General features: G+C 42.3%; 1 protein-coding gene across 1 annotated transcript; it reads right to left on the reverse strand.

The window, feature by feature from the left end:
- LOC124116758 (galactocerebrosidase-like) lies at positions 1 to 27033 on the reverse strand. Its single transcript, XM_048393505.1, has 17 exons — positions 26816 to 27033; positions 25835 to 25903; positions 23960 to 24023; positions 23571 to 23659; positions 23102 to 23305; positions 18684 to 18814; positions 18102 to 18219; positions 17606 to 17643; positions 16771 to 16895; positions 16077 to 16216; positions 15147 to 15239; positions 13004 to 13096; positions 11733 to 11874; positions 10219 to 10399; positions 8570 to 8739; positions 1692 to 1765; positions 1 to 587 (listed from the first exon to the last, which is right to left on the reverse strand). The coding sequence occupies exons 1-17, from the start codon at positions 26948 to 26950 to the stop codon at positions 435 to 437; spliced, it is 2019 nt and encodes a 672-aa protein (XP_048249462.1). The 5' UTR covers positions 26951 to 27033; the 3' UTR covers positions 1 to 434.
- Positions 27034 to 27831: the final 798 nt, after the last annotated feature.

The following is a 27831-nucleotide window of genomic DNA, read 5'->3' on the forward strand; positions in this document are numbered from 1 at the left end:
TTAAGAACTCACTATGACACTTTTACTGACCAAAATCACGCTGTGCAGTGTCTGTATTCACACACTTACAATTAAATCCATAACAAAGTAAACGTTATGCGATAAAATTCAAATGTATATCCATATGATTGACAAACATATTTTCTTTAAATCTTACATTTTTATTACAAAGAAAACACCAGAGAGTGTCTCAATTTTAACCTCTCACTTGTCGACCCTATGGACAGGGACCTTTGTTACATTACTCAAGATCACGGTTAGGAATACCGATGTCTAAAGTATCTCTTTGTCTAAAGAACTCAAAATTTCAAATTTAGCGCTCAAAAAGGTAAGGAGTGATGTCCCCGGCATCAGGAGTACGGCATGTGGTCCCCTCAAACGGAACAAGTCATATTTTCAATTAAAACATATAACAGTGGCAGTGTTAACACTTGTTAAAGTATCTGTGACTTCTTTAGAAGGAGGTTGTCAAAGTCCGCCAGTCCATAAGTGTCTGTACCCAGAGCCAGGAACCCACTGGATGACAGAGACGGGGCACGTGCCGCCATCACCTCCTGCCCATTCACAAAGCCGAACATTCCCGTACCCTGAAACACAATAAAGCGTAAAACTGGCTTTAGTTAATAGAATTCAATCCAAGGAAGACTGACAAACATCTTTAAGGAACTTAAATATTGATCCTCGTGTGTGGCCATCATGGGCTTCTCTCTGCTGTAGCCTTTTGTGATGCGTGCAGTAAGGACACACGAGTAACTTGGTTCGTGAATATGAATCGCCAAACCCTGCAGTATGTTCACGAACTTAAAACACATACCTACTTTCCCTAACATTCTTTTATGCAAGGTATTTCAAAATAAACCACACTTTTTGCAGTCTGTATTTCTACTGTATGAGTCGCTCATGCGCACGAGAAATCCACCAAGCATCTTTATAATGCATGTAGACTGACATCTAGTCTCTGAAAGGAACATATTTTACACAAAAAAACAGTTGTTAAATTATAGTTATAAAATATAAAAAAAAGGACCTCAGAGTCGTTCTTCATTTTAAGCTACTGCAGTAATCTTGCCAAATATAATAGACTTGCATGGGCTGTATTGGATATATTTGTTTCAGGGTCTGTATGACAGACTACAACGTATGCTACAAGGATCTATGCCGTTTCATGGAGTCCTAAACAAGTATTGTATGAATCGCTTCTGATAGTGCTCTGAGCACGTAATAGACTATATGTTTCCCCTGTTTGTTCTTGTTTTTTATCAAAGGGTTAGATAATGACTCTCACGTGAACATAATTACAGGTGAGATAATGTAACACATACCTATTACAGGATTTACAAACTTTGAAATATTTAATAGTTCATTTCACGAGGTGTGGTCATGTGTTACCCATCCTCAAATCATAATATATGGATTTGAACCCCACTGCCGACACATGTTATCTTACAAAATTTGAATTTATCCACTTGACAGTAAACAAATAACATTTCCGTTCATTCCAAGAGTACATAAAGGATATGATAAACAACAGTTACTGTCAATTCGTGAAAATGTAATGGATCGTTCAAACAATAGTTAAGTCACAGGTGTGTATGTATAAATACAAGTGTGGGTATATATGTTCTCATACAAATGTACACACCGCAACCTATAGTGACTAAAAAGCCATTACATCTTCTCTGTGAACTTACCCAGAGTCGCAGCTCGAATGTGTTCCAGCCTTTGCGACAGTTGATGGGGCCTGTCGACACTACCTGGCTCCTCACTGAAACACACAGAAAATATACAAATTATGTAAAACTACCTTTTGATCCAACATTGTGTCTACATTGTGATTACTGATATCCTGTAAGATATTGTAGATACGTGTACGCCTTAAGAGATTTTGTGCTTCCATGCAAAAGTGTCAGGTGTCTTGTGAGAGGGTGTGAGAAAGGGAATTGGTTTAGCTGCACTTTCAGCGTTATTCCCGTCAGCAAGACACAAACAATGGGCTCCACCCTACTGTATCCATGTGGATTATAGAATTCAGTTGTGTTGTGTGACGAACCCACGCCTTCACCACCAGCCTCGAGATAATATGGATTTACGTACAACCTACTGAGGTCGTGTCAGATCACGTTGACTAATGTACAGCGTATTGAGGACCCGTGAGATCATGTCGTGTCATCTACGATTTACCGCATTCCCGTGAGATCATGTAGATGGCTGTTCGACTTACTGAGGTCTCGAGAGATTATGTTGACTAATGTAGAGAGATGTAAGACTTACACGGGTCGTGAGAGATTATGTAGAGAGATGTAAGACTTACACAGGTCCTGTGATATGATGTAGAGATATGTAAGAGTTACTCAGGTCGTGAGAGATATGTAGAGAGATGTAATACGTATACGTGTCCTGTGAGATTATGTAGAGATAAGCAAGACTTACACAGGTCGTGACAGATTATGTAGAGATAAGCAAGACTTACACAGGTCGTGAGAGATTATGTAAGTGAGTGAGTGAGTGAGTTGGGTTTAACGCCGCTTTTAACAGTATTCCAGTTATATCGCGGCGTGTCAGCTTAATGTGGGAGGAAAGCCCGAAGTGATGCAGGTCTCCAGACGTTTACCACTTCAGTGAAACCCACGAGCACGGGTATGGTGCTGACAAACCTAGAAACATAATCGGGGCGAACCGGGATTCGAACCCACAATCATAGGTTTCTGGCGTGTCCAAGGGACGCAACTCTGCACAGCAATCGCGGCGCCCTAGACGACTGGGCCACCCGTGCCCCCGAGAGATTATGTAGAGAAATGTTAGACTTACACAGATCGTGTTGGATTATGTAGAGAGATGTAAGACTTACACAGATCGTGAGATGATGTAGAGAGATATAAGACTTACACAGGTCCTGTGACATAATGTAGAGAGATGTAAGACTTACACAGATCGTGAGACCATGTAGAGAGAGGTAAGACTTACACATGTCCTGTGAGATCCTGTAGAGAACGAAGACTTACATAGGTCGTGTGAGATCATGTAGAGAGATGTAAGACTTACACAGGTCGTGAGAGATTATGTAGAGAGAGGTAAGACTTACACATGTCCTGTGAGATCCTGTAGAGAACGAAGACTTACATAGGTCGTGTGAGATCATGTAGAGAGATGTAAGACTTACATAGGTCGTGTGAGATCATGTAGAGAGAGGTAAGACTTACACAGGTTGTGAGAGATTATGTAGAGAGAGGTAAGACTTACACATGTCCTGTGAGATCCTGTAGAGAACGAAGACTTGCACAGATCGTGTGAGATCATGTAGAGAGATGTAAGACTTACACAGATCTTGTGAGATTATGTAGAGAGTGTGTCAGACTTACAGAGATTGTGTGAGATAATGTAGAGAGGTGTAAGACTTACACAGATCTTGTGAGATTATGTAGAGAGATGTAAGACTTACACAGATCGTGTGGGATCATGTTGAGAGATGTAAGACTTACACAGATCTTGTGAGATTATGTAGAGAGATGTAAGACTTACACAGATCGTGTGAGATAATGTAGAGAGGTGTAAGACTTTCACAGATCGTGTGGGATCATGTTGAGAGATGTAAGACTTACACAGATCTTGTGAGATTATGTAGAGAGGTGTAAGACTTACACAGATCTTGTGAGATTATGTTGAGAGGTGTAAGACTTACACAGGTCGTGTGAGATCATGTAGAGAGGAGTAAGACTTACACAGGTCGTGTGAGATCATGTAGAGAGAGGTAAGACTTACACAGGTCGTGTGAGATCATGTAGAGAGATGTAAGACTTACACAGGTCGTGTGAGATCATGTAGAGGGGTGTAAGACTTACACAGGTCGTGTGAGATTATGTAGAGAGATGTAAGACTTACATAGGTCGTGTGAGATCATGTAGAGAGGAGTAAGACTTACACAGGTCGTGTGAGATGATGTAGAGAGATGTAAGACTTACACTGATCGTGTGAGATTATGTAGAGAGATGTAAGACTTACACAGGTCGTGTGAGATCATGTAGAGAGGAGTAAGACTTACACAGGTCGTGTGAGATGATGTAGAGAGGAGTAAGACTTACACAGATCGTGTGAGATTATGTAGAGAGGAGTAAGACTTACACAGATCGTGTGAGATGATGTAGAGAGATGTAAGACTTACATAGGTCGTGTGAGATCATGTAGAGAGGTGTAAGACTTACACAGGTCGTGTGAGATGATGTAGAGAGGAGTAAGACTTACACAGGTCGTGTGAGATTATGTAGAGAGGAGTAAGACTTACACAGATCGTGTGAGATTATGTAGAGAGGAGTAAGACTTACACAGATCGTGTGAGATTATGTAGAGAGGAGTAAGACTTACACAGATCGTGTGAGATGATGTAGAGAGATGTAAGACTTACATAGGTCGTGTGAGATCATGTAGAGAGGTGTAAGACTTACACAGGTCGTGTGAGATCATGTAGAGAGGAGTAAGACTTACACAGGTCGTGTGAGATCATGTAGAGAGGAGTAAGACTTACACAGGTCGTGTGAGATGATGTAGAGAGATGTAAGACTTACACAGGTCGTGTGAGATCATGTAGAGAGGTGTAAGACTTACACAGGTCGTGTGAGATCATGTAGAGAGAGGTAACACTTACACAGGTCGTGTGAGATCATGTAGAGAGAGGTAACACTTACACAGGTCGTGTGAGATCATGTAGAGAGGTGTAAGACTTACACAGATCGAGTGAGATGATGTAGAGAGATGTAAGACTTACACAGGTCGTGTGAGATCATGTAGAGAGGTGTAAGACTTACATAGATCGTGTGAGATCATGTAGAGAGGTGTAAGACTTACACAGGTCGTGTGAGATCATGTAGAGAGATATAAGACTTACACAGGTCGTGTGAGATCATGTAGAGAGATGTAAGACTTACACAGGTCGTGTGAGATCATGTAGAGAGATGTAAGACTAACACAGGTCGTGTGAGATCATGTAGAGAGGAGTAAGACTTACATAGATCGTGTGAGATCATGTAGTGGGATGTAAGACTTACACAGGTCGTGTGAGATCATGTAGAGAGGTGTAAGACTTACACAGATCGTGTGAGATCATGTAGAGAGGAGTAAGACTTACACGGGTCGTGTGAGATCATGTAGAGAGATGTAAGACTTACACAGATCGTGTGAGATCATGTAGAGAGATGTTAGACTTACACAGATCGAGTGAGATCATGTAGAGAGGAGTAAGACTTACACAGATCGTGTGAGATGATGTAGAGAGGAGTAAGACTTACACAGATCGAGTGAGATGATGTAGAGAGATGTAAGACTTACATAGGTCGTGTGAGATCATGTAGAGAGGTGTAAGACTAACATAGGTCGTGTGAGATCATGTAGAGAGATGTAAGACTTACACAGATCGTGTGAGATCATGTAGAGAGGAGTAAGACTTACACAGATCGTGTGAGATCATGTAGAGAGATGTTAGACTTACACAGATCGAGTGAGATGATGTAGAGAGATGCAAGACTTACACAGATCGTGTGAGATCATGTAGAGAGGTGTAAGACTTACACAGGTCGTGTGAGATGATGTAGAGAGATGTAAGACTTACACAGGTCGTGTGAGATCATGTAGAGAGGAGTAAGACTTACACAGATCGTGTGAGATCATGTAGAGAGATGTTAGACTTACACAGATCGAGTGAGATGATGTAGAGAGGAGTAAGACTTACACAGATCGTGTGAGATCATGTAGAGAGGAGTAAGACTGACACAGATCGAGTGAGATGATGTAGAGAGATGTAAGACTTACATAGGTCGTGTGAGATCATGTAGAGAGGTGTAAGACTTACACAGGTCGTGTGAGATAATGTAGAGAGGTGTAAGACTTACACAGGTCGTGTGAGATTATGTAGATAGGAGTAAGACTTACACAGGTCGTGTGAGATCATGTAAAGAGGAGTAAGACTTACACAGGTCGTGTGAGATCATGTAGAGAGGTGTAAGACTTACACAGATCGTGTGAGATCATGTAGAGAGATGTTAGACTTACACAGATCGAGTGAGATGATGTAGAGAGGAGTAAGACTTACACAGATCGTGTGAGATAATGTAGAGAGGTGTAAGACTTTCACAGATCGTGTGGGATCATGTTGAGAGATGTAAGACTTACACAGATCGTGTGAGATCATGTAGAGAGGAGTAAGACTTACACAGGTCGTGTGAGATCATGTAGTGAGGTGTAAGACTTACACAGAACGTGTGAGATCATGTAGAGAGGAGTAAGACTTACACGGGTCGTGTGAGATCATGTAGAGAGATGTAAGACTTACACAGATCGTGTGAGATCATGTAGAGAGATGTTAGACTTACACAGATCGAGTGAGATCATGTAGAGAGGAGTAAGACTTACACAGATCGTGTGAGATGATGTAGAGAGGAGTAAGACTTACACAGATCGAGTGAGATGATGTAGAGAGATGTAAGACTTACATAGGTCGTGTGAGATCATGTAGAGAGGTGTAAGACTAACATAGGTCGTGTGAGATCATGTAGAGAGATGTAAGACTTACACAGATCGTGTGAGATCATGTAGAGAGGAGTAAGACTTACACAGATCGTGTGAGATCATGTAGAGAGATGTTAGACTTACACAGATCGAGTGAGATGATGTAGAGAGATGCAAGACTTACACAGATCGTGTGAGATCATGTAGAGAGGTGTAAGACTTACACAGGTCGTGTGAGATGATGTAGAGAGATGTAAGACTTACACAGGTCGTGTGAGATCATGTAGAGAGGAGTAAGACTTACACAGATCGTGTGAGATCATGTAGAGAGATGTTAGACTTACACAGATCGAGTGAGATGATGTAGAGAGGAGTAAGACTTACACAGATCGTGTGAGATCATGTAGAGAGGAGTAAGACTGACACAGATCGAGTGAGATGATGTAGAGAGATGTAAGACTTACATAGGTCGTGTGAGATCATGTAGAGAGGTGTAAGACTTACACAGGTCGTGTGAGATCATGTAGAGAGGAGTAAGACTTACACAGGTCGTGTGAGATCATGTAGAGAGGTGTAAGACTTACACAGGTCGTGTGAGATTATGTAGATAGGAGTAAGACTTACACAGGTCGTGTGAGATCATGTAAAGAGGAGTAAGACTTACACAGGTCGTGTGAGATCATGTAGAGAGGTGTAAGACTTACACAGATCGTGTGAGATCATGTAGAGAGATGTTAGACTTACACAGATCGAGTGAGATGATGTAGAGAGGAGTAAGACTTACACAGATCGTGTGAGATCATGTAGAGAGGAGTAAGACTTACACAGGTCGTGTGAGATCATGTAGAGAGATGTAAGACTTACATAGGTCGTGTGAGATTATGTAGAGAGGAGTAAGACTTACACAGGTCGTGTGAGATCATGTAGAGAGATGTAAGACTTACACAGATCGTGTGAGATCATGTAGAGAGATGTTAGACTTACACAGATCGAGTGAGATCATGTAGAGAGGAGTAAGACTTACACAGATCGTGTGAGATCATGTAGAGAGGAGTAAGACTTACACAGATCGAGTGAGATGATGTAGAGAGATGTAAGACTTACACAGGTCGTGTGAGATCATGTAGAGAGATGTAAGACTTACACAGGTCGTGTGAGATCATGTAGAGAGGAGTAAGACTTACACAGGTCGTGTGAGATCATGTAGAGAGATGTAAGACTTACACAGGTCGTGTGAGATCATGTAGAGAGATGTAAGACTTACACAGGTCGTGTGAGATCATGTAGAGAGATGTAAGACTTACACAGGTCGTGTGAGATTATGTAGAGAGGAGTAAGACTTACACAGGTCGTGTGAGATCATGTAGAGAGATGTAAGACTTACACAGGTCGTGTGAGATTATGTAGAGAGGTGTAAGACTTACAGAGATTGTGTGAGATCATGTAGAGGGGTGTAAGACTTACACAGATCGTGTGAGATCATGTAGAGAGATGTAAGACTTACACAGATCGTGTGAGATCATGTAGAGAGATGTAAGACTTACACAGATCGTGTGAGATCATGTAGAGAGATGTAAGACTTACACAGGTCGTGTGAGATGATGTAGAGAGGAGTAAGACTTACACAGGTCGTGTGAGATCATGTAGAGAGGAGTAAGACTTACACAGGTCGTGTGAGATCATGTAGAGAGATGTTAGACTTACACAGATCGAGTGAGATGATGTAGAGAGATGTAAGACTTACATAGGTCGTGTGAGATCATGTAGAGAGGTGTAAGACTTACATAGGTCGTGTGAGATCATGTTGAGAGATGTAAGACTTACACAGGTCGTGTGAGATCATGTAGAGAGGTGTAAGACTTACACAGATCTTGTGAGATCATGTAGAGAGATGTAAGACTTACACAGATCGTGTGAGATCATGTAGAGAGGAGTAAGACTTACACAGGTCTCGTGAGATCATGTAGAGAGATGTAAGACTTACACAGATCGTGTGAGATCATGTAGAGGGGTGTAAGACTAACACAGGTCGTGTGAGATGATGTAGATCACTGTTACATGTAGAGAGACTTACTCAGGTCCTGTGAGAGGATGTAGAAGTTGTCATCGGGGAATACGAAGAAGAAGACGCCGGTGGTGTCGTATGACACACAGCCTCCCTGGTTCACCCTTGCTCCCAGAAACACGCCCTTAGTGTCGTTAACTGGACTGAGACGGACATCTACTTGGATGGAAACATTCTCCCTGAAACAGCCCACTTTTTGTTTAACACTTTTTAAAATCCGTTTCGTTTCTACTATAAAAGTCCACATAAACCGTGGTACATTACAGGCATATCAGAGGGCAACAAGTCGTCTTGAAACGTTCTGTCCTAACAAAGAAAGTGTGGTTTAAATTATGTATGTTTTGCAGCTTGGTACATACATGTATGTAGCCACTACCATGTACCCCTCAAAGAATTCTTTATGGTAAGTATGAAACATGGTTACGCTCCTCAAATTAACTGTAGGTTCACCCATGATACTCAATCATAAAACGTCAACACCAGAGAATCACCAGTCTCGATTATCCACCGATTCCACGGGGCGTAAAAGCCAAGCTAGCGTTGAAAACTATATGAACGGTGTTCGCGACTATGGTAAGCCCGGTCCCCACACAGTTTACATAAAATGTAACGTGTTTGTTTGTTGCCTACCTAAGTTCTAAAATGGATTGACCATGGGTCTCACGTTCAGCAAACAATGCAATGTCCTCCAGGGTCTCTGATCAGCGATCGTATTTGGTCAGTGATTCAGAGATCCAGTCATGTAATGTGTTCCTTGTGGATCCAATGTTTTAATGCGGTCCTGGTGGATCTAATCAAAGAATGTTGTCTAGGTGCCTCCATCATCGTATGTTGTCCAGGTGCTCCCATCATCGTATGATGTCTAGGTACTCCCATCATCGTATGTTGTCCAGGTGTTCCCATCATCGTATGTTGTCTACGTGCTCCCATCATCTTATTGTTGTCTAGGTGCTCCCATCATCTTATGTTGTCTAGGTGCTCCCATCATCGTATGTTGTCTTGGTGCTCCCATCATCTTATTGTTGTCTAGGTGCTCCCATCACCCTTTGTTGTCTAGGTGCTCCCATCATCGTATGTTGTCTAGGTGCTCCCATCATCGTATGTTGTCTAGGTGCTCCCATCATCGTATGTTGTCTAGGTGCTCCCATCATCGTATGTTGTCTAGGTGCTCCCATCATCGTATGTTGTCTAGGTGCTCCCATCATCTTATGTTGTCTAGGTGCTCCCATCATCTTATGTTGTCTAGGTGCTCCCAGCATCTTATGTTGTCTAGGTGCTCCCATCACCCTTTGTTGTCTAGGTGCTCCCATCATATTATTGTTGTCTAGCTGCTCCCACCATCGTATGTTGTCGAGGTGTTCCCATCATCGTATGCTGTCTAGGTGCTCCCCTCATCGTATGTTGTCCAGGTGTTCCCATCATCGTATGTTGTCTAGGTGCTCCCATCATCTTATGTTGTCTAGGTACTTCCATCATCGTATGTGCTTTATTGTATTTAAAGCTCGCCTATAATGTTAACCTTATGTTCATTACCCAGAAATGCCCAAAGTGGTAGAATTCCCCATTTTTATGAGGTTTATTTAGTTACAGATCTAGAGTTTGACAGATGGTGTATGTGGCACCGTAGTTATCTCTGATTACTATGTTCAGTCTCTTACCAACTGTAATCGCCAATGACATTGAAGCTCTTGTTGAGCATGTGTTCCGCCGAGTTGTGGCACCACATCAGGGGCTGCGTTAGAACCATCTGACGAAGGAACTTGTTGTTGTCCTCCGCCACGACTTCGAACGAACCCAACTGCTGGGCAAGATTATGAGGCTCCATGGAAACCTCGTATCCTTGAACGAAGAATAATGATGCAAAGCGATACTATTTGTATGGAAAATGGGAGTTTCATGACAAAACAAGTGTTCTTATTTTTAGCTGTCCGCCATTCAAATACTTAGAGACTATACTTAGTGGTAGTTCAAGCACGGACCACAATGCGAGTATGGTTTTATGTCGTTTTAGCAATAATCCAGCCATATGACGACAGAAATGGGCTTCACGCGCTGTGGGGAGTAGAACCTGGGTCTAATCACTAGGCTACACCACCATCCCTTTGAAACCAGGGTCTAATCACTAGGCTACATCACCACCCCTCTACACCCCGGGTCAAATCACTAGCCTACATCACCACCCCTTTACAACCTGGGTCTAATCACTAGGCTACATCACCACCCCTTTACAACCTGGGTCTAATCACTAGGCTACATCACCACCCCTTTACAACCTGGGTATAATCACTAGGCTACATCACCACCCCTTTACAACCTGGGTCTAATCACTTGGCTACATCACCACCCCTTTACAACCCGGGTCAAATCACTAGCCTACATCACCACCCCTTTACAACCTGGGTCTAATCACTTGGCTACATCACCACCCCTTTACAACCCGGGTCTAATCACTAGGCTACATCCCCACTCCTTTACAACCTGGGTCTAATCACTAAGCTACGTCACCGCTCCTGGACAACCCGGGTCTAATCACTAGCCTACATCACCGCTCCTTTACAACTCGGGTCTAATCACAAGCCTACATCACCGCCAATTTACTACCCGGGTCTAATCACTTGGCTACATCCCCACTCATTTACAACCTGGGTCTAATCACTAGGCTACATAACCACCAATTTACTACCCGGGTCTAATCACTAGGCTACATCACCACCAATTTACAACCCGGGTCTAATCACTAGGCTACATCACCACCAATTTACAACCCGGGTCTAATCACTTGGCTACATCCCCACTCCTTAACAACCCGGGTCTAATCACCAGGCTACAGCACCACCCCTCTACAACCCGGGTCTAATCACTGGGCTACATCACCAATCCTTTACAACCCGGGTCTAATCACTAGGCTACATCACCGCTAATTTACAACCCGGGTCTAATCACTAGGCTACATCACCACCAATTTACAACCCGGGTCTAATCACTAGGCTACATCACCACCCCTCTACAACACGGGTCTAATCACTAGGCTACGTCACCACCCCTCTCTAACCCGTTTCTAATCACTAGGCTACGTCACCGCTCCTGGACAACCCGGGTCTGATCACCAGGCTACATCACCAATCCCAGACAACTAAATCCGATGCTGCAGCATGCTTCATCCACGACGCACCTTCGAAGTCATCTTGATAGGGTAGAGGGAACGCCTTAGGTTGTGGTGGACGAGGGTAGCTTCCCTTGTTTCCTGTCTTCACTGTCGTCAACGTCCAAACTTCGTCGACACCGACAGACAACGTCACCTGACTATTGGTAACCTATGAGGACATACACTCAGGTATTCAGTGGTTAGTCTTACAACGCCAAGCCCAATGCTGTCCACTGGACAAGAATGGACATTGATCAGAGATCATTCCCAAACATGTGTTTTGGTATTAAACACGCACTGGACTTCTAAACGATGATAAACGATGATGTATAGATCAAAACGTGTTTAAAATTGTGTTTAGATCCTAAACTGAACAACGGTTTTGAGTGTTTTATCTACCACGTTCATTACCTAAACACATGAAATGGACAAAGCTCAAAAGTACCAGAATCTAAACATGTCTAAGATCTATTCACTTTTAACTTTTGAGGGGTCGACGGAATGCCGTGTAAGAATAGGGTGTGCGGTGTGTGGTGGTGAATTAAACATCTTGAAAAAAATAATAATGCTTCAGACTGCTACCAAAATTACATTTTTGCAATGTGTTTTTCTTAAGAAAAAGTTCAGGCTGTTTTTATTTAAACAAGATATGGTTTGGCAGCTTTAACTGAACAAATATTTAATCTACAGACAAAAAGACTAAATGGTCGGTCCCTTAAACATGTTCAGGAAAACGTTAGTGCGTAACCATGTGTACAGCAGGTCTACTGTCGTGCCTTCATGCGCCTTCAGTGGGTGAGTGAGTAAGACGACTTTAAACCGTCTGTCATTTAACAAGAGCATTAAGCCGACCCTAGACAATTAGTGAGTGAGTATGGTCTTCCTCCGCATTTAACAATATTCCAGCAATATAACGGCGGGGGACACCAGAAGTTGGCTTCACATATTGTACCCATGTGGGTATTCGAACCCGGGTCTTGGCGTGACGAGCGAACGCTTTAACCACAAGGCTTCGACACTGTTCAACTGTGTACACGTAATGGTACTAGAGTGAGTGAGTACGCCGGTTTTACGCTTTTAGCAATATTCCAGCAATATCACGACGGGGGACACCAGAAGTTGGCTTCATACATTGTACCCATGTGGGTATTCGAACCCGGGTCTTGGCGTGACGAGCGAACGCTTTAACCACAAGGCTACCCCATCACCCTAGTTGTACTAGAAATAGTCGAAGTATTTTGTCGGAGAATGGGATGGAGGTGGATACATTGATACAGAATGTATTGCCAATAGAGGACCTTGAGAGGCTGACGTTTCTGAAAGATGACATCTTTGACTTCAGGGTCAAACGACAGCTTGGTGTACCACACCTCAAACTCTGTAATGGCCTCCTGAAAATGTACAGAGAAATGTGACCCATCTTGTTATATTACATGTTTTTCTCAAATGACTTGATAAAGTTAATATTTCTATATGTGCATCAACGAGAGAAAGTGGCAACTTTATCAATTTGCGAAATGACATAAAAACTTATAATCTGACGAGAAAAGCTGAATGTTCTATTTGTTATGTATTATCTCAGTCATCTTAGAAAACAACACGTCTGAAAACAACAGAATATCAAGGGGTCTGAAAGTAGTTCCAACATATGTTATGTACATACAACATATAACAGACACCTCCATACCACGCATACAATATAAAACAGATATATCGATACGACACATACAATATATAACATACGGCTCGATACCACGCATACAATATATAACAGACACCTCGATACCACTCTTACAATATATAACAGATACATCCATACCGCGTATACATAGAGGTTATCACGCGAGTGTGTTTGGGGATGGTAAATATCCTGCATTAGGAATAAACATTGTATTTAGCGAGCCTTGGCGAGCTAAATACATAGTGTTTATTCCTAATACAGGATATTTACCATCCCCAAACACACAAGCGTGATAACCTCTTTATCATATAATGTCATTCTTTAATTCTGTGCTTGAAAATCGCTTTCCCTCTCTCACAAACATTACCGAAACATTGCGAGTTTTCCTGGAATGCGCGCATTAATATTTATTACGTCACAGGGTAAGTGATTAGTCAGTCGGACAGTGACAGTAGCCAATATAGTTCCAACTGAAATCTGTTTCTTATACAGTGGCGAAGCAACTTATAGGCAAAACAACAGTTGTTTTTAATTGCCTTTCGCGGCAATCCATTGGTCTGTCCGCTAGAGTAACTGCCCTTTGTCAAAGGGAAGCTACTCTAACTCTAGTCTATGAGACGTCACGGCCACGGTCAGACGTTGTTGACAGTCGGTCTGTCCTTTCATAACGTTAAGAAGTGTAGTCAGATGTACACACAGCGACAAAACGAAACAAGGTAACAGTTCAAACATATTTCGGCCGAATCCAACCATTTTGATTTGTGGAGAAGCTTTCAAGCCACAGAGGTCTACAAGCACAGATATGGCTACTGATCCCGCTTGGCTAGGCCTCGTGCCCTCGCAAAATTGTTTCGAAATTTATATCTCGAAAGTTGCCAAAACTTATAAAATGCCTTAGCTACGTCACAGTTAGACACTGATTTTCAGTATATTAGACTATTCGTGTGATAATGATAGCAATAATCCCTGTAGTTTATCCAGATTCACGATGGTTAATTCTGACTCGATCGCCGAATGACGAGGGCGACGCCATGCTTGTTTATAAACAGTGAAAGTAGTCCTACTTGACCTTTGATATTTGCATCTCTATCCGCATATGACCCCAACGGATATCGTTTTTATCCGTTGGCTTTATCCTGCCGAGAAACCTACCCATTATATGATAAAATATATTACAGACACTTCGATACCACACATGCAATATATAACAGACACATCGATACCACACATGCAATATATAAGTGTGTGTTTTGGGCAATAATACTGGCGAATCGCTCTCGGGCAAGTTATCGAAGCCATAGTTTATTCGAGATAGCGAGGTATGAACAGCCAGCCAGCCAGATCAGTTAACAGCCTGGTAATTATCCATCCATAGCAATACGATTGCATATACGATAAATTAATACAACATGTTATATGATGACTAATTGAAACGTATTTCGCAGGAATTAAAAAAAAAAAAATTGTGACAAATTTACATGTATTACGTGTAGAATTGTGCAACAGCTGAGGAAGTTGCACGTGGTTTTGTTTTTAAACACAAACTTTATTTTTTACGAAAAAAGTCATGGACAGATGTTGGTATGCACTTTAATGCCCATGGTTTCTGTGGATGAAAGTTAGACAATGCTGCAAGTGATCTGTTTCATTCCCTAAGCCAAACTCTGTATCTAGGAGGACTGTTCATACCTACATGAAAAGCTTATTTGCTTATTTGTAGTTCTGTCACGATATGAGGTCAGAATCATCGCCGTACTTACCACGCTTCCTTCAAGCTGGATGGTGACGGTTTGAGAGGCAGATACGTTGTATGGTTTGAGTGGAGGCCGAACACATACAGAGTGATCGTGGCTCTAGGAATGAAATTACATCAGAATCATAGTGTAGTAATTTACGAATTCATCTTAGAACAAACAATGATATCGAAGCTTGCAAAGCTTTGTATTCCAGTTGTATTTGTGTTAAATGGCATCTTCATGAGTATGAGCGTAGCACTTATTTCTTCATGTAGTATTACTTCATCTCCTCCGTGATAAAGCAACAGGCACCAAAACCTCGACAGACACTTTACTGATAATGTGGTTCAGTTGGAATAGGTTTGTCATCATTGCATCCATATTCAACAAATCAGGGCCAAAATTCCTGTTTAAATGTATTCCCAATATCTGTGAATGCTGTTTAACGCCGCAGTCAGCAATGTTTAAGCTACATCACGAAAAACAAACAATCGGTGCTATTGGGGGAGATGACAGGCAATTAGGACCTGACCACACGTTAGTCATTTCCAACGACCTGATGCTGGAGACCTGTTCTGATTCAGGTCCCAAGGGGTAGTGTAATTTGCCACAGTCCTGGGTCTACCTCAAAGGAGTGGATTAGTGGAGTTCAACGCAGCCCTGAACAGTATTTCAGTTATACTTGGCATGCCAGCTTCATGTGGAAGGTTACGACCGATGGGATGCCGGTGGTAAACGTTGACCACTTTGGTGAAATCCACGAGCACGGAAATGATGCTGGCAAACCTAGAAACATTATAAGGGCGAACCGAGATTCAAACCTGGCAAGCGACTGGGCCATCCATTCACCCTACCTTATACTGAACCTTGACTAAAGTACAAATACACTATTGTGTCGGTTTGCTGAGACGTGATGGGAAATAAAACGAAAATGTCATGGTTGAGGATATTTACCATGGTCTCAATGATGATTGTGAACTCCTTCTTGTCGAGAGTGATAAGACTGACGTAACTTCCGCCATGTTCCAAATGGCCGACACCGTAGTCATGACGTAGATAATACCAGCCTATGTCGGTGAACTGTGTGGTGTGAGCTGATGTGGAGAGAGGAACAACCATTGCAATATACAGTTATTGTATATACAGATTACACACTTGTGTGTAGTACTGGTTTTATGAAACAAGGATCAAAATCTTCTTCTTTTTTGCATTTATTAAATACATGAAATCTGACGGGAGATTCATTTAAGCAGCTTTAAGCACACAATTGCAATACTCATTTTCTTATCCATACTTTGTAATCAGCATTAGAAGTGACAGTGTTTCACTCAAGGTTTAATCTAATATAGGGTCATGACAGACTGCGAAGATGCTGGAAACGTGTCACCGCCGTCATATTGCTGGAATAATGCTAAAAGCTGCGTAAAACCATACTCATCATGTTCTCCTATTGTCTAGCCCCAACGGCGTTCTCATTGGTAGGTTCTTAACTGTATACAACATCTGGTGTTTTAAGTTGCAAATCTCGGATGACATCTCGGTTATATGTATCGGAATCATATCCCATGGCAATACCAATCAACTCTGTTTTTGAATTTGCGGTGCCTTGAACACGTTTGATGTACAGTACTGTACAGAAGCCAGTTACCTGTTACCCAGATAGGGCTGTCGACGGCGTAGTTACCGCTCCATGGCTCCGCCGCAGTCATCAGCCCTGCACGGTACCACGGCAAGCCTTCATAGTAGCTGGCGATCAGGTTCCAAGAGATTGTGCTGGAAACAAGAAGATCGTATGGGGTTATGGGCTAACTATGGAATTTTAGCCAGTCTTACAAAAAAGCTAGATTTCACCATTTGTTTGGGATATAAAAAACAAACAAATCAATGTTGTTAGACCACTGTAGTGAAGCATACAGTCAGAAATTAGTCAAATTGTGAGGGTGCCAACCCCCTCCATCCCCGAACCCTGAATGCCATCTCAATATTCACTCATTGCTCACCAAAGAATCCCGAGTACTCAAAATGTCAAAACACTGAGAAAATGTGCGATTTGAAGTTCAATTACCGAAAAAGTATCGCAAATATACAATTTTTTAGGGGAACAATATATGTGCACCACTTACTTGTTGCTGCATACCAAATATGATTTTATTAATTCCCGCGTGCCATACTACCGAGTTCAGAATACCCTGTAAATTGACCCCCGAATCCCGCCAACCAATAGGGGATTGGCAGCCTTAATTGTGGCAAAGCGTTAATTCAAAACTGCTCCAGTACGCTAAATATGCAGGATATTGTAAGGAGTACCAAATATACGTTTTACCTATCCAACTGACGCCACGCTTCTCGGTTTATAATGAAAGTTTGCTCAAAACACAATCACGAATCGTGATTACGAACACATGAGTGCGGCGATAAACAACAAACAAAACAAACGAACACATGATTGGACCTAATGTCTCGACTGCGTTCTGATGCTTTACCTTGTCATCCCTCCATTAACGTAGTTCTGGTTTAAAAGCTGAAACGATGCAAAAAGCCATATAAGGTTTGCAAGAAACAAATTCCTACACGGATGTGTGCAAGCATTGTATGTAATGTCCTTGGTATAAGAGTCCTACTGGCGTCATTGTGATTAGAAGGTGAAGGTTGCACACTGAAATGTAGTTCCACTGCTACCTATAAAATCTACACAAGCAACACGACATCACGGAGGTGCGCGTCTCCATCGATTTATTTCCTATACACAAATGCCTATTAAATAGTTATTCTGGACGATTCTGGATCACCACAAAATTGCCTGTTAGTATGACTTGAAAGCCAAGGTTTCCCGAAGTAACCAGATTCTGGTTCACAAAATTCAATAGTCCCAAAATCTATCCAGTACAAGCCCGCTTTTCCCGTCCGTTTGCTGTCGAGCAATTTCATCATTGATCCCTCAACTCATTCCACTGTTACAACCCCTACCCTCCACCCTACCCTGGCCCAGCAGCCGCCGCCGGTTTCGTTGTTGAAGGTGCTGTAGTCTTCAGATGACCACAACTGCTTGCCTGTCTGAAGAGCTTTGGGTGTCGTCACAGTACCCGGGTAGTGGGACCTGAAAGACAAAACCAAATGCCAGTGCGTGACACTTCTGTTCACATGGTTGCTTCAGTATAAAAATACTTTTCCGGACGATCAAATATCTACACAATGGTGATGACACACCTAGAAACATAATTGAGGCGAACCGCGATTCGAGTCCTCAATCATAGGTTTCTAGCGTTTCTTTCTCTCTCTCTTACACACACTCACACACTCACTCACTCACTCACTCTCTCACACACAAACTCACACTCTCTCTCTCTCTCTCTCTCTCTCTCTCTCTCTCTCTCTCTCTCTCTCACACACACACACACACACACACACACACACACACACACACACACACACACACACACACAGAGTTCGCTATAACCATTGGTTTGTCAAGACTGTACCCGTACTTTGGGGAGGGGATATATTTCGTTCTTCAAAGTATTTTCATATTGACAATAGATGTATGAGGACCAACCAACCAACCCTATGTAATCTACCACAGCAGCCAGATCACTGTCATTGACGACGTCCTCGGCGATTGCCCAACCGTTGTCGTCGGCTGCTACTATTTTGACGTTGCTCAGGTTGTTGGTGTCCAAGGTCTTCCTCAGCGTCTTCAAGACAGGGCATATACGTACAAGCGAGAGGGACTAGTGTATAGGGGATGTCTTGTAGTATACACATGTACGTAATGGGCTAGGTTACAGAGGACATACTAACCTAGGACACAGTTCTGCGTATACATAGCGAGAATGTGGTCTTATGCAGTGTAGTAAGGAAATACGTAATCACACGAGGGTCTTCTTGACAATGTGCAATGAGCATTAAGCAACACGGATGGGAGTTATTGTACACCAAGTTAGGGGCATAAAATGTCACAGAAGGATATTCTCACTTCCAACATTATGGATATACAGTGTCACAGAAGGGCTTTCTTTTACCCAAAATAATTGGCACACATTGACACATGAGGACATCCTTATACCCAACAGAATGGGTACACACTGACACATGAGGACATCCTTATACCCAACAGAATCGGTACACACTGACACATGAGGACATCCTTATACCCAACAGAATGGGTACACACTGATACATGAGGACATCCTTATACCCAACAGAATGGGTACACATTGAAACATGAGGACATCCTTATACCCAATAGAATGGGTACACATTGACACATGAGGACATTCTTATACCCAACAGAATGGGTACACATTGACACATGAGGACATCCTTATACCCAACAGAATGGGTACACATTGACACATGAGGACATCCTTATAACCAACAGAATGGGTACACATTGATACATGAGGACATTCTTATACCCAACAGAATGGGTACACATTGACACATGAGGACATCCTTATAACCAACAGAATGGGTACACATTGACACATGAGGACATTCTTATACCCAATAGAATGGGTACGCATTGACACATGAGGACATTCTTATACCCAACAGAATTGGTACACATTGACACATGAGGACATCCTTATACCCAAAAGAATGGGTACACATTGACACATGAGGACATTCTTATACCCAACAGAATGGGTACACATTGACACATGAGGACATCCTTATACCCAACAAAATCGGTACACATTGACACATGAGGACATCCTTATAACCAACAGAATGGGTACACATTGATACATGAGGACATTCTTATACCCAACAGAATGGGTACACATTGACACATGAGGACATCCTTATAACCAACAGAATGGGTACACATTGACACATGAGGACATTCTTATACCCAATAGAATGGGTACGCATTGACACATGAGGACATTCTTATACCCAACAGAATTGGTACACATTGACACATGAGGACATCCTTATACCCAAAAGAATGGGTACACATTGACACATGAGGACATTCTTATACTCAACAGAATGGGTACACATTGACACATGAGGACATTCTTATAACCAACAGAATGGGTACACATTGACACATGAGGACATTCTTATACCCAACAGAATGGGTACACATGGACACATGAGGACATTCTTATACCCAACAGAATGGGTACACATTGACACATGAGGACATTCTTATAACCAACAGAATGGGTACACATTGACACATGAGGACATTCTTATACCCAACAGAATGGGTACACATTGAAACATGAGGACATCCTTATACCCAACAGAATCGGTACACACTTTCACATGAGGACATCCTTATACCCAATAGAATGGGTACACACTGACACATGAGGACATCCTTATACCCAACAGAATGGGTACACACTGACACATGAGGACATCCTTATACCCAACAGAATGGGTACACACTGACACATGAGGACATCCTTATACCCAACAGAATGGGTACACATTGACACATGAGGACATTCTTATACCCAACAGAATGGGTACACACTGACACATGAGGACATCCTTATACCCAACATAAGGGGTACACACTGACACATGAGGACATCCTTATACCCAAAAGAATGGGTACACATTGACACATGAGGACATCCTTATACCCAACAGAATGGGCACACATTGACACATGAGGACATTCTTATACCCAAAAGAATGGTCACACACTGACACATGAGGACATCCTTATACCCAACAGAATGGGTACACACTGACACATGAGGACATCCTTATACCCAACAGAATGGGCACACACTGACACATGAGGACATCCTTATACCCAACAGAATCGGTACACACTGACACATGAGGACATCCTTATACCCAAAAGAATGGGTACACATTGACACATGAGGACATTCTTATACCCAAAAGAATGAGTACACATTGACACATGAGGACATCCTTATAACCAACAGAATGGGTACACATTGACACATGAGGACATTCTTATACCCAACAGAATGGGTACACATTGAAACATGAGGACATCCTTATACCCAACAGAATCGGTACACACTTTCACATGAGGACATCCTTATACCCAATAGAATGGGTACACACTGACACATGAGGACATCCTTATACCCAACAGAATGGGTACACATTGACACATGAGGACATCCTTATACCCAATAGAATGGGTACACACTTACACATGAGGACATCCTTATACCCAACAGAATCGGTACACACTGACACATGAGGACATCCTTATACCCAACAGAATGGGTACACACTGACACATGAGGACATTCTTATACCCAACAGAATGGGTACACACTGACACATGAGGACATCCTTATACCCTACAGAATGGGTACACACTGACACATGAGGACATTCTTATACCCAACAGAATCGGTACACACTGATACATGAGGACATCCTTATACCCAACAGAATGGGTACACACTGACACATGAGGACATTCTTATACCCAACAGAATGGGTACACACTGACACATGAGGACATTCTTATACCCAAAAGAATGGGTACACATTGACACATGAGGACATCCTTATACCCAACAGAATCGGTACACACTGACACATGAGGACATTCTTATACCCAACAAAATGGGTACACACTGACACATGAGGACATTCTTATACCCAACAGAATGGGTACACATTGACACATGAGGACATTCTTATACCCAACAGAATGGGTACACACTGACACATGAGGACATCCTTATACCCAACATAATGGGTACACACTGACACATGAGGACATCCTTATACCCAAAAGAATGGGTACACATTGACACATGAGGACATCCTTATACCCAACAGAATGGGCACACATTGACACATGAGGACATTCTTATACCCAAAAGAATGGTCACACACTGACACATGAGGACATCCTTATACCCAACAAAATGGGTACACACTGACACATGAGGACATTCTTATACCCAACAGAATCGGTACACACTGACACATGAGGACATTCTTATACCCAACAGAATGGGTACACATTGACACATGAGGACATTCTTATACCCAACAGAATGGGTACACACTGACACATAAGGACATCCTTATACCCAACAGAATGGGTACACACTGACACATGAGGACATCCTTATACCCAAAAGAATGGGTACACATTGACACATGAGGACATCCTTATACCCAACAGAATGGGCACACATTGACACATGAGGACATTCTTATACCCAAAAGAATGGTCACACACTGACACATGAGGACATCCTTATACCCAACAGAATTGGTACACACTGACACATGAGGACATCCTTATACCCAACAGAATGGGCACACACTGACACATGAGGACATCCTTATACCTAACAGAATCGGTACACACTGACACATGAGGACATCCTTATAGCCAAAAGAATGGGTACACATTGACACATGAGGACATTCTTATACCCAACAGAATGAGTACACATTGACACATGAGGACATCCTTATACCCAACAGAATGGGTACACACTTACACATGAGGACATTCTTATAACCAACAGAATGGGTACACATTGACACATGAGGACATCCTTATAACCAACAGAATGGGTATACACTGACACATGAGGACATTCTTATACCCAACAGAATGGGCACACACTGACACATGAGGACATTCTTATACCCAACAGAATGGGTACACATTGACATGTGAGGACATCCTTATACCCAACAGAATGGGTACACATTAACAAACGAGGATATTCTTATACCCAACAGAATGGGTAAACATTGGTCGACGACATTCGTTGACATTCACATTGATATCGATCATACATATTGTCGTGATTGTTCCTTCATACATCATTGACACCCATACATAATGGACATAAGCCGTCCACAGAAGGAAACTTCTTGTTTCTTCTTATCTTGCTTGGGGTGGTCTGCAATGTTGCTCTGATTTCTAGATGTGCTACTTGGCGTTTTGGAGTACAAGTCTCATAATCAATACTCATCATTTCTATGATAAGACTTACTTTGATGTAAGTATCATTGTACGGTTTTTCATTCCAGATGCCAAGGAAGTCTATGGTAAGGTTGTAGTGCATCTTGGCACCTTGGACCCACTTCACGATGTACGTAGCCGTCTGTTGTGGATCCACATACGGGTCCTGTGGAGCAGCTGCTATCCAGCCTGGGAACCCCCACGGTAGACCATATAGCTTGATGTCCGGGTTACGCTGACAAAAAGACAAGATTACAGTGCAATAATGCCTTGTTTGTTTAGACAGAAACCATTTCACAGATGAAATGTTCAGATTTCTAATTACAATATTAAAGCCAAAAGACACTCCATGTTATGCCCCCTTCATCTCGCATCAGGAGTTGACCGTGAGTTCGCATATTCCTGTTCGAGCGTGGAATCAATATATGTTATATACAGTTCGTTATAAGCGTGTTCGTTATGAGCGTGTTCATTATAAGCGTGGTTTATTACAATTGTACCTTCTTGGCCTCCACCATGAGCCACCACTCGTACCCTCTCTGGTAGTTCTCATCCCAGCTGTTGTGCATGTGAGACGCCTCGGTGCCATCTGGATTCAAAACATTATCACCATCATTATAGCCATCATCAGCTCCGTTCGACACATCAAATAGTTAGAGTAGCGGGATATAGGCAAGGATAGACACAACACCAAACACATCGGTTCACGAGAGGTATTACGATATTACCATGTAGTATCTATCAGCAACGTTGTCAATTGAAGCATCATTTCAAGTTCAAAACAATATGCCATACGCCAATATCGAAATAATTTCTACATGAACCGGATAAACATCTCGGTATCTCCATTAATCTGACCTGGCTTTCACCATGTAAGTGTGTGGTATACCTGTGCTCTGCGCATCTCCGCCAATCTCGACCTTCAGAATCTGTAGACTGGCTCCGAAGTTGGGCTGCAACAGACAAGGTAACTTAGCTTCCAAACCATTTGACTCATCGGAACATCGAGAATATGTTATTTATAAAACAAGATGTTTTAAACTTATTTAGTTTTTATCTTTTTGGGTCTTAATGATTTGGGCAGAAAGTAGCGTCTTGTCTTGTGATCTGAGGTCATTGATTAAAAGTAGGATGGCAGTATTAAACGCTTGGAGATAGACTGGTGACGAGCGATTATAGCATTGAAAAGCAGTAACTAATGTTTGAAAGTCAATTCTAGCAGGTACTGGACGCCAGTGGAGATTTTTCAAGACAGGGATAATGTGCTCGAACTTCCTTGATCTCGTGACTATTCTGGTTGTGGTGTTTTGTATTTGTTGAAGCCAGTCTTGGTTGACGTTAGTCAGAAGACTGTTGCGGAAGTCCAGCCTTGGGGTTATGAGTGTTGTAACAAGTTTGGTTGCTGCATCTTGACTGTGATTGCTCTTTCAGACGTTCTGCAGGCGAAAATGTGTGTTTCTGACCTATTTGGGATACTTGATACTTGATTTTCAGTTTGCTTTCTAGCAGTCCCTTGACCTTAGATACTACTGATGGTATTTCAATATCTCCAACAGTGACTGTAGTAGTTGACTTTACCAGTGTATATAGTTTCTTTTGACGACATGGTACATAGAGCCGGTCTGTCATCGGCATAATGTTCATGATTTATGCCATGGTGCTTGCTACTCACTGATCCTTGAGGAACATCATTTTGAAAAATATGTGATTTTGACAAGACGGTGCTTATGATGACGCGCTGCGACCTCTCAAACAAATATGAAATGAACCATTCGATGGCTGTGCCTGTGATTCCAAAATTGTCTTTCAGTCGCCTCAATACATTCTGGTGGCTGATGGTATCAAAGGCCACTGAAATATCCAACAGGGCCAGAGATGACAGCATGTCTTTTCTCCAGCTATTATGCGTGGTTATTGAGGAGGAACATAAAGACATTGTTGTACAAGACCACATAGTCCTAAGTGTTTTCCCGACATGATATTGACAGGGGAGATTCTTTGATGTTCGAAATATTGGGAAGTGTTCACAAATGTGTAGATGTTCTTCTGCAACACTGCAAAGTGTGTTACCTTCAGAGTTGGAGATCACCCAGGTGTGACCAGCAGTGTGAGAAGTGGGGGCCATGTGTTTCTCAATGCCGAGTCAGACTAACATAGATCATTTCCTGTATCAGTATTCGACCAGTTATCAAAATGCAAATTTTAATCATCATAGATGAGTATTTTTGTGACTGCTCCCAAAGAAGATCACTCCAGACGATGATATCTCAAGTTCGGTCTTGTCTATAACACCTAGCTGTTAGTGTGACTTGTAGATGATAGCAATTCCGCCTCCAGGTTAACTGGCATTCCTTGGTCTGGTGAGCAGTGCACATCCTACAGGGCTTTATTCAGCCTGAATCGTCTTGTGATTGTCCATGTGTTTGTCCAGTTTACTTTAGCGAAAGTAGATTTGTCACTGGGTTTATATCATAAACATTGTCACCAAGTATGTTTGTTTTATTTATTTTAATTTCTAAGTATGCACTTTAGCCACTCGAGAGTTAATTTGACCTTGACGTTATTATTTCCTCTGTGAATACCCCGTACTGTAAAGTTGTAAATCGTCCATTTGACTCAACATTACACTACTTGATTATTTCACAAATCAGTAAGCATTGACCCTCTCGAGAGATAGTATAATCTCTTGCAAATGACAAGTGTTTGGCTTCAAGGTCAACACTCTAGTTAGGTACTAAACAAGGCTTCGTGACTTCGGACTCACCTTAAAGAGGAAGTCCAGAATCTGGTTCCGTTGTTCTTCAGGATAGTTGGCCAGGAGTTTGGACGTGGCCTGCAGGTGGAAGATACGAGTAAGTGAGTTTGGTTTTACGTTGCTTTCAGCAATATTCCAGCAATATCACGGTGGGGGACTCCAGAAATGGGCTTCACACATTGGGCCCATTTGGGGAATCGAACCTGGGTCTTCAGCGTGACGAGCGAACGTTTCAACCATTCGGCTACCCCACCACCCCTGGAAGATACGAAAGATGGCGAAAGAAGGATTATACCGAGCCATATTTTATCTACAAGTGCTTGGAAAGACTAGAGCTATTTCTAGCCACCTCCATCCATCCCAGGTTCAAGAGTGAGTGAGCGAGTTGGGTTTAATGCCGGTTTGAACAGTATTTCAGTTATATCACGACACGGGCGCCTGATGTTGGAGGTGAGGTGACGTGAAATTGGGTTTAACATTTAGTTCATGATTGTTGCATTTTATATAGCGACGTGCATGCACGCGCGTGTGCGAATGTGTGTGTGTGTGTGTGTGTGTGTGTGTGGCTGCCTGTACTAGTCCGGACTGATGCCGATTTATAGTGCTAGCCCACTGAGGAACAATGCCGCAGTTCAACATGAATACCCCACACAGACACTATATAGTGTCTCCGAGCCGACCAGTCCTTGTTCTAACCCCTTAATGCCGAGCTCCAGACAGGGTAACAACAAGTTCGTCTTTTTTAACGTCTTTATGTGTGATGCGACCGGGGATCAAACCCCGGACCTTCCACTCTCCAGGCAAGCGCTCTATCACTAGACCACAAAGAAGGTCGATTGATATGGGAGGAAAGCTCTAGGTGACGCAGGTCTAAGACGTTTACCGCCTTACTGAATGCACAACGGTAGGAAGAAAAAATGATGAGAAATTCACAACACACACATTACCTCCAGATAACTGGGATCACTTGACTTTCCTATGTCTACATACCCCTCCGCCGCTCAGCCCGCCTATACCGTCGAACCTCCCTCCTAGACCTCCTGTATCTCGAAACACATATGTCACCGCTTCACTGTAATATACAGTAACCTCAGTGAGAATCGGTAATACTAACAACCATTTCATGTTGAAGAGCTTGATGTGTTCGACTGCCTCACTGTCAAGAGTGTGATTGACAACGTAAGTATTTCTACTACCTTTCAGACGTGTCTGAACTTTGATGTCTTATCGAGATCAGATGCAGATCACTTACCGCTAGCGTGTACATCAGTCACGTGTCCACCACGGACAGCCTGATATATCTCTGGGGAAATGTTATGTCTATTTTGGAAATACTTATATGGACAATGACAATAAGAACAATAACGTTGATCAGCGATATAGTAGGTCGGGGTCCTGTATCTGGAACGAGTGTACATCAGCTATCCTTGACTCACCGATCACTATCGAAGTCCTCGGGAAGTGATATGATAATCGCTGAATTTCTTGTACACTCCGGGCATATACTGGTGCCATATCTTGCTATTATTTTTAATATTTTGTTTGATAAGTGTTCGTTTCCAACTTGGTGGTCAATGGGACTGATTGTACCTTTACATAAAAAGGGGGATCTACATACGACTTCTAATTATAGAGGCATCATCGTTCTTAGTGCTGTCAGTAAATTATACATTTCAATATTAAAACTAAACTAAGGTTTTGGAGCGATGCTTATAATAAGGTTGTTGAATCGCAGGCAGGGTTCCGTGCCACTTATTCAACTATTGATAATATATTTATTTTATCAGTCGCTAATAGAATTTTAGCAAAAAGGTAAAAAATATTCATGTTTTTGTTGATTTCACCAAGGCGTTTCATCGGGTGAACAGATCAAAGTTATGGTCAGTTTTGTTTCAAAAAGGAATATGAACAATAAAGATAGATTTATTTATAACTCTGTAAAGTCATGTGTAAAATTTAATTATTCCTTCTCTGAGATGTTTGAGTGTTATATTGATGTACGCCAA

The sequence above is a fragment of the Haliotis rufescens genome, unplaced genomic scaffold, assembly GCF_023055435.1.
Source record: "Haliotis rufescens isolate VD_foot unplaced genomic scaffold, xgHalRufe1.0.p SCAF_12, whole genome shotgun sequence".
Taxonomy (NCBI): domain Eukaryota; kingdom Metazoa; phylum Mollusca; class Gastropoda; order Lepetellida; family Haliotidae; genus Haliotis; species Haliotis rufescens.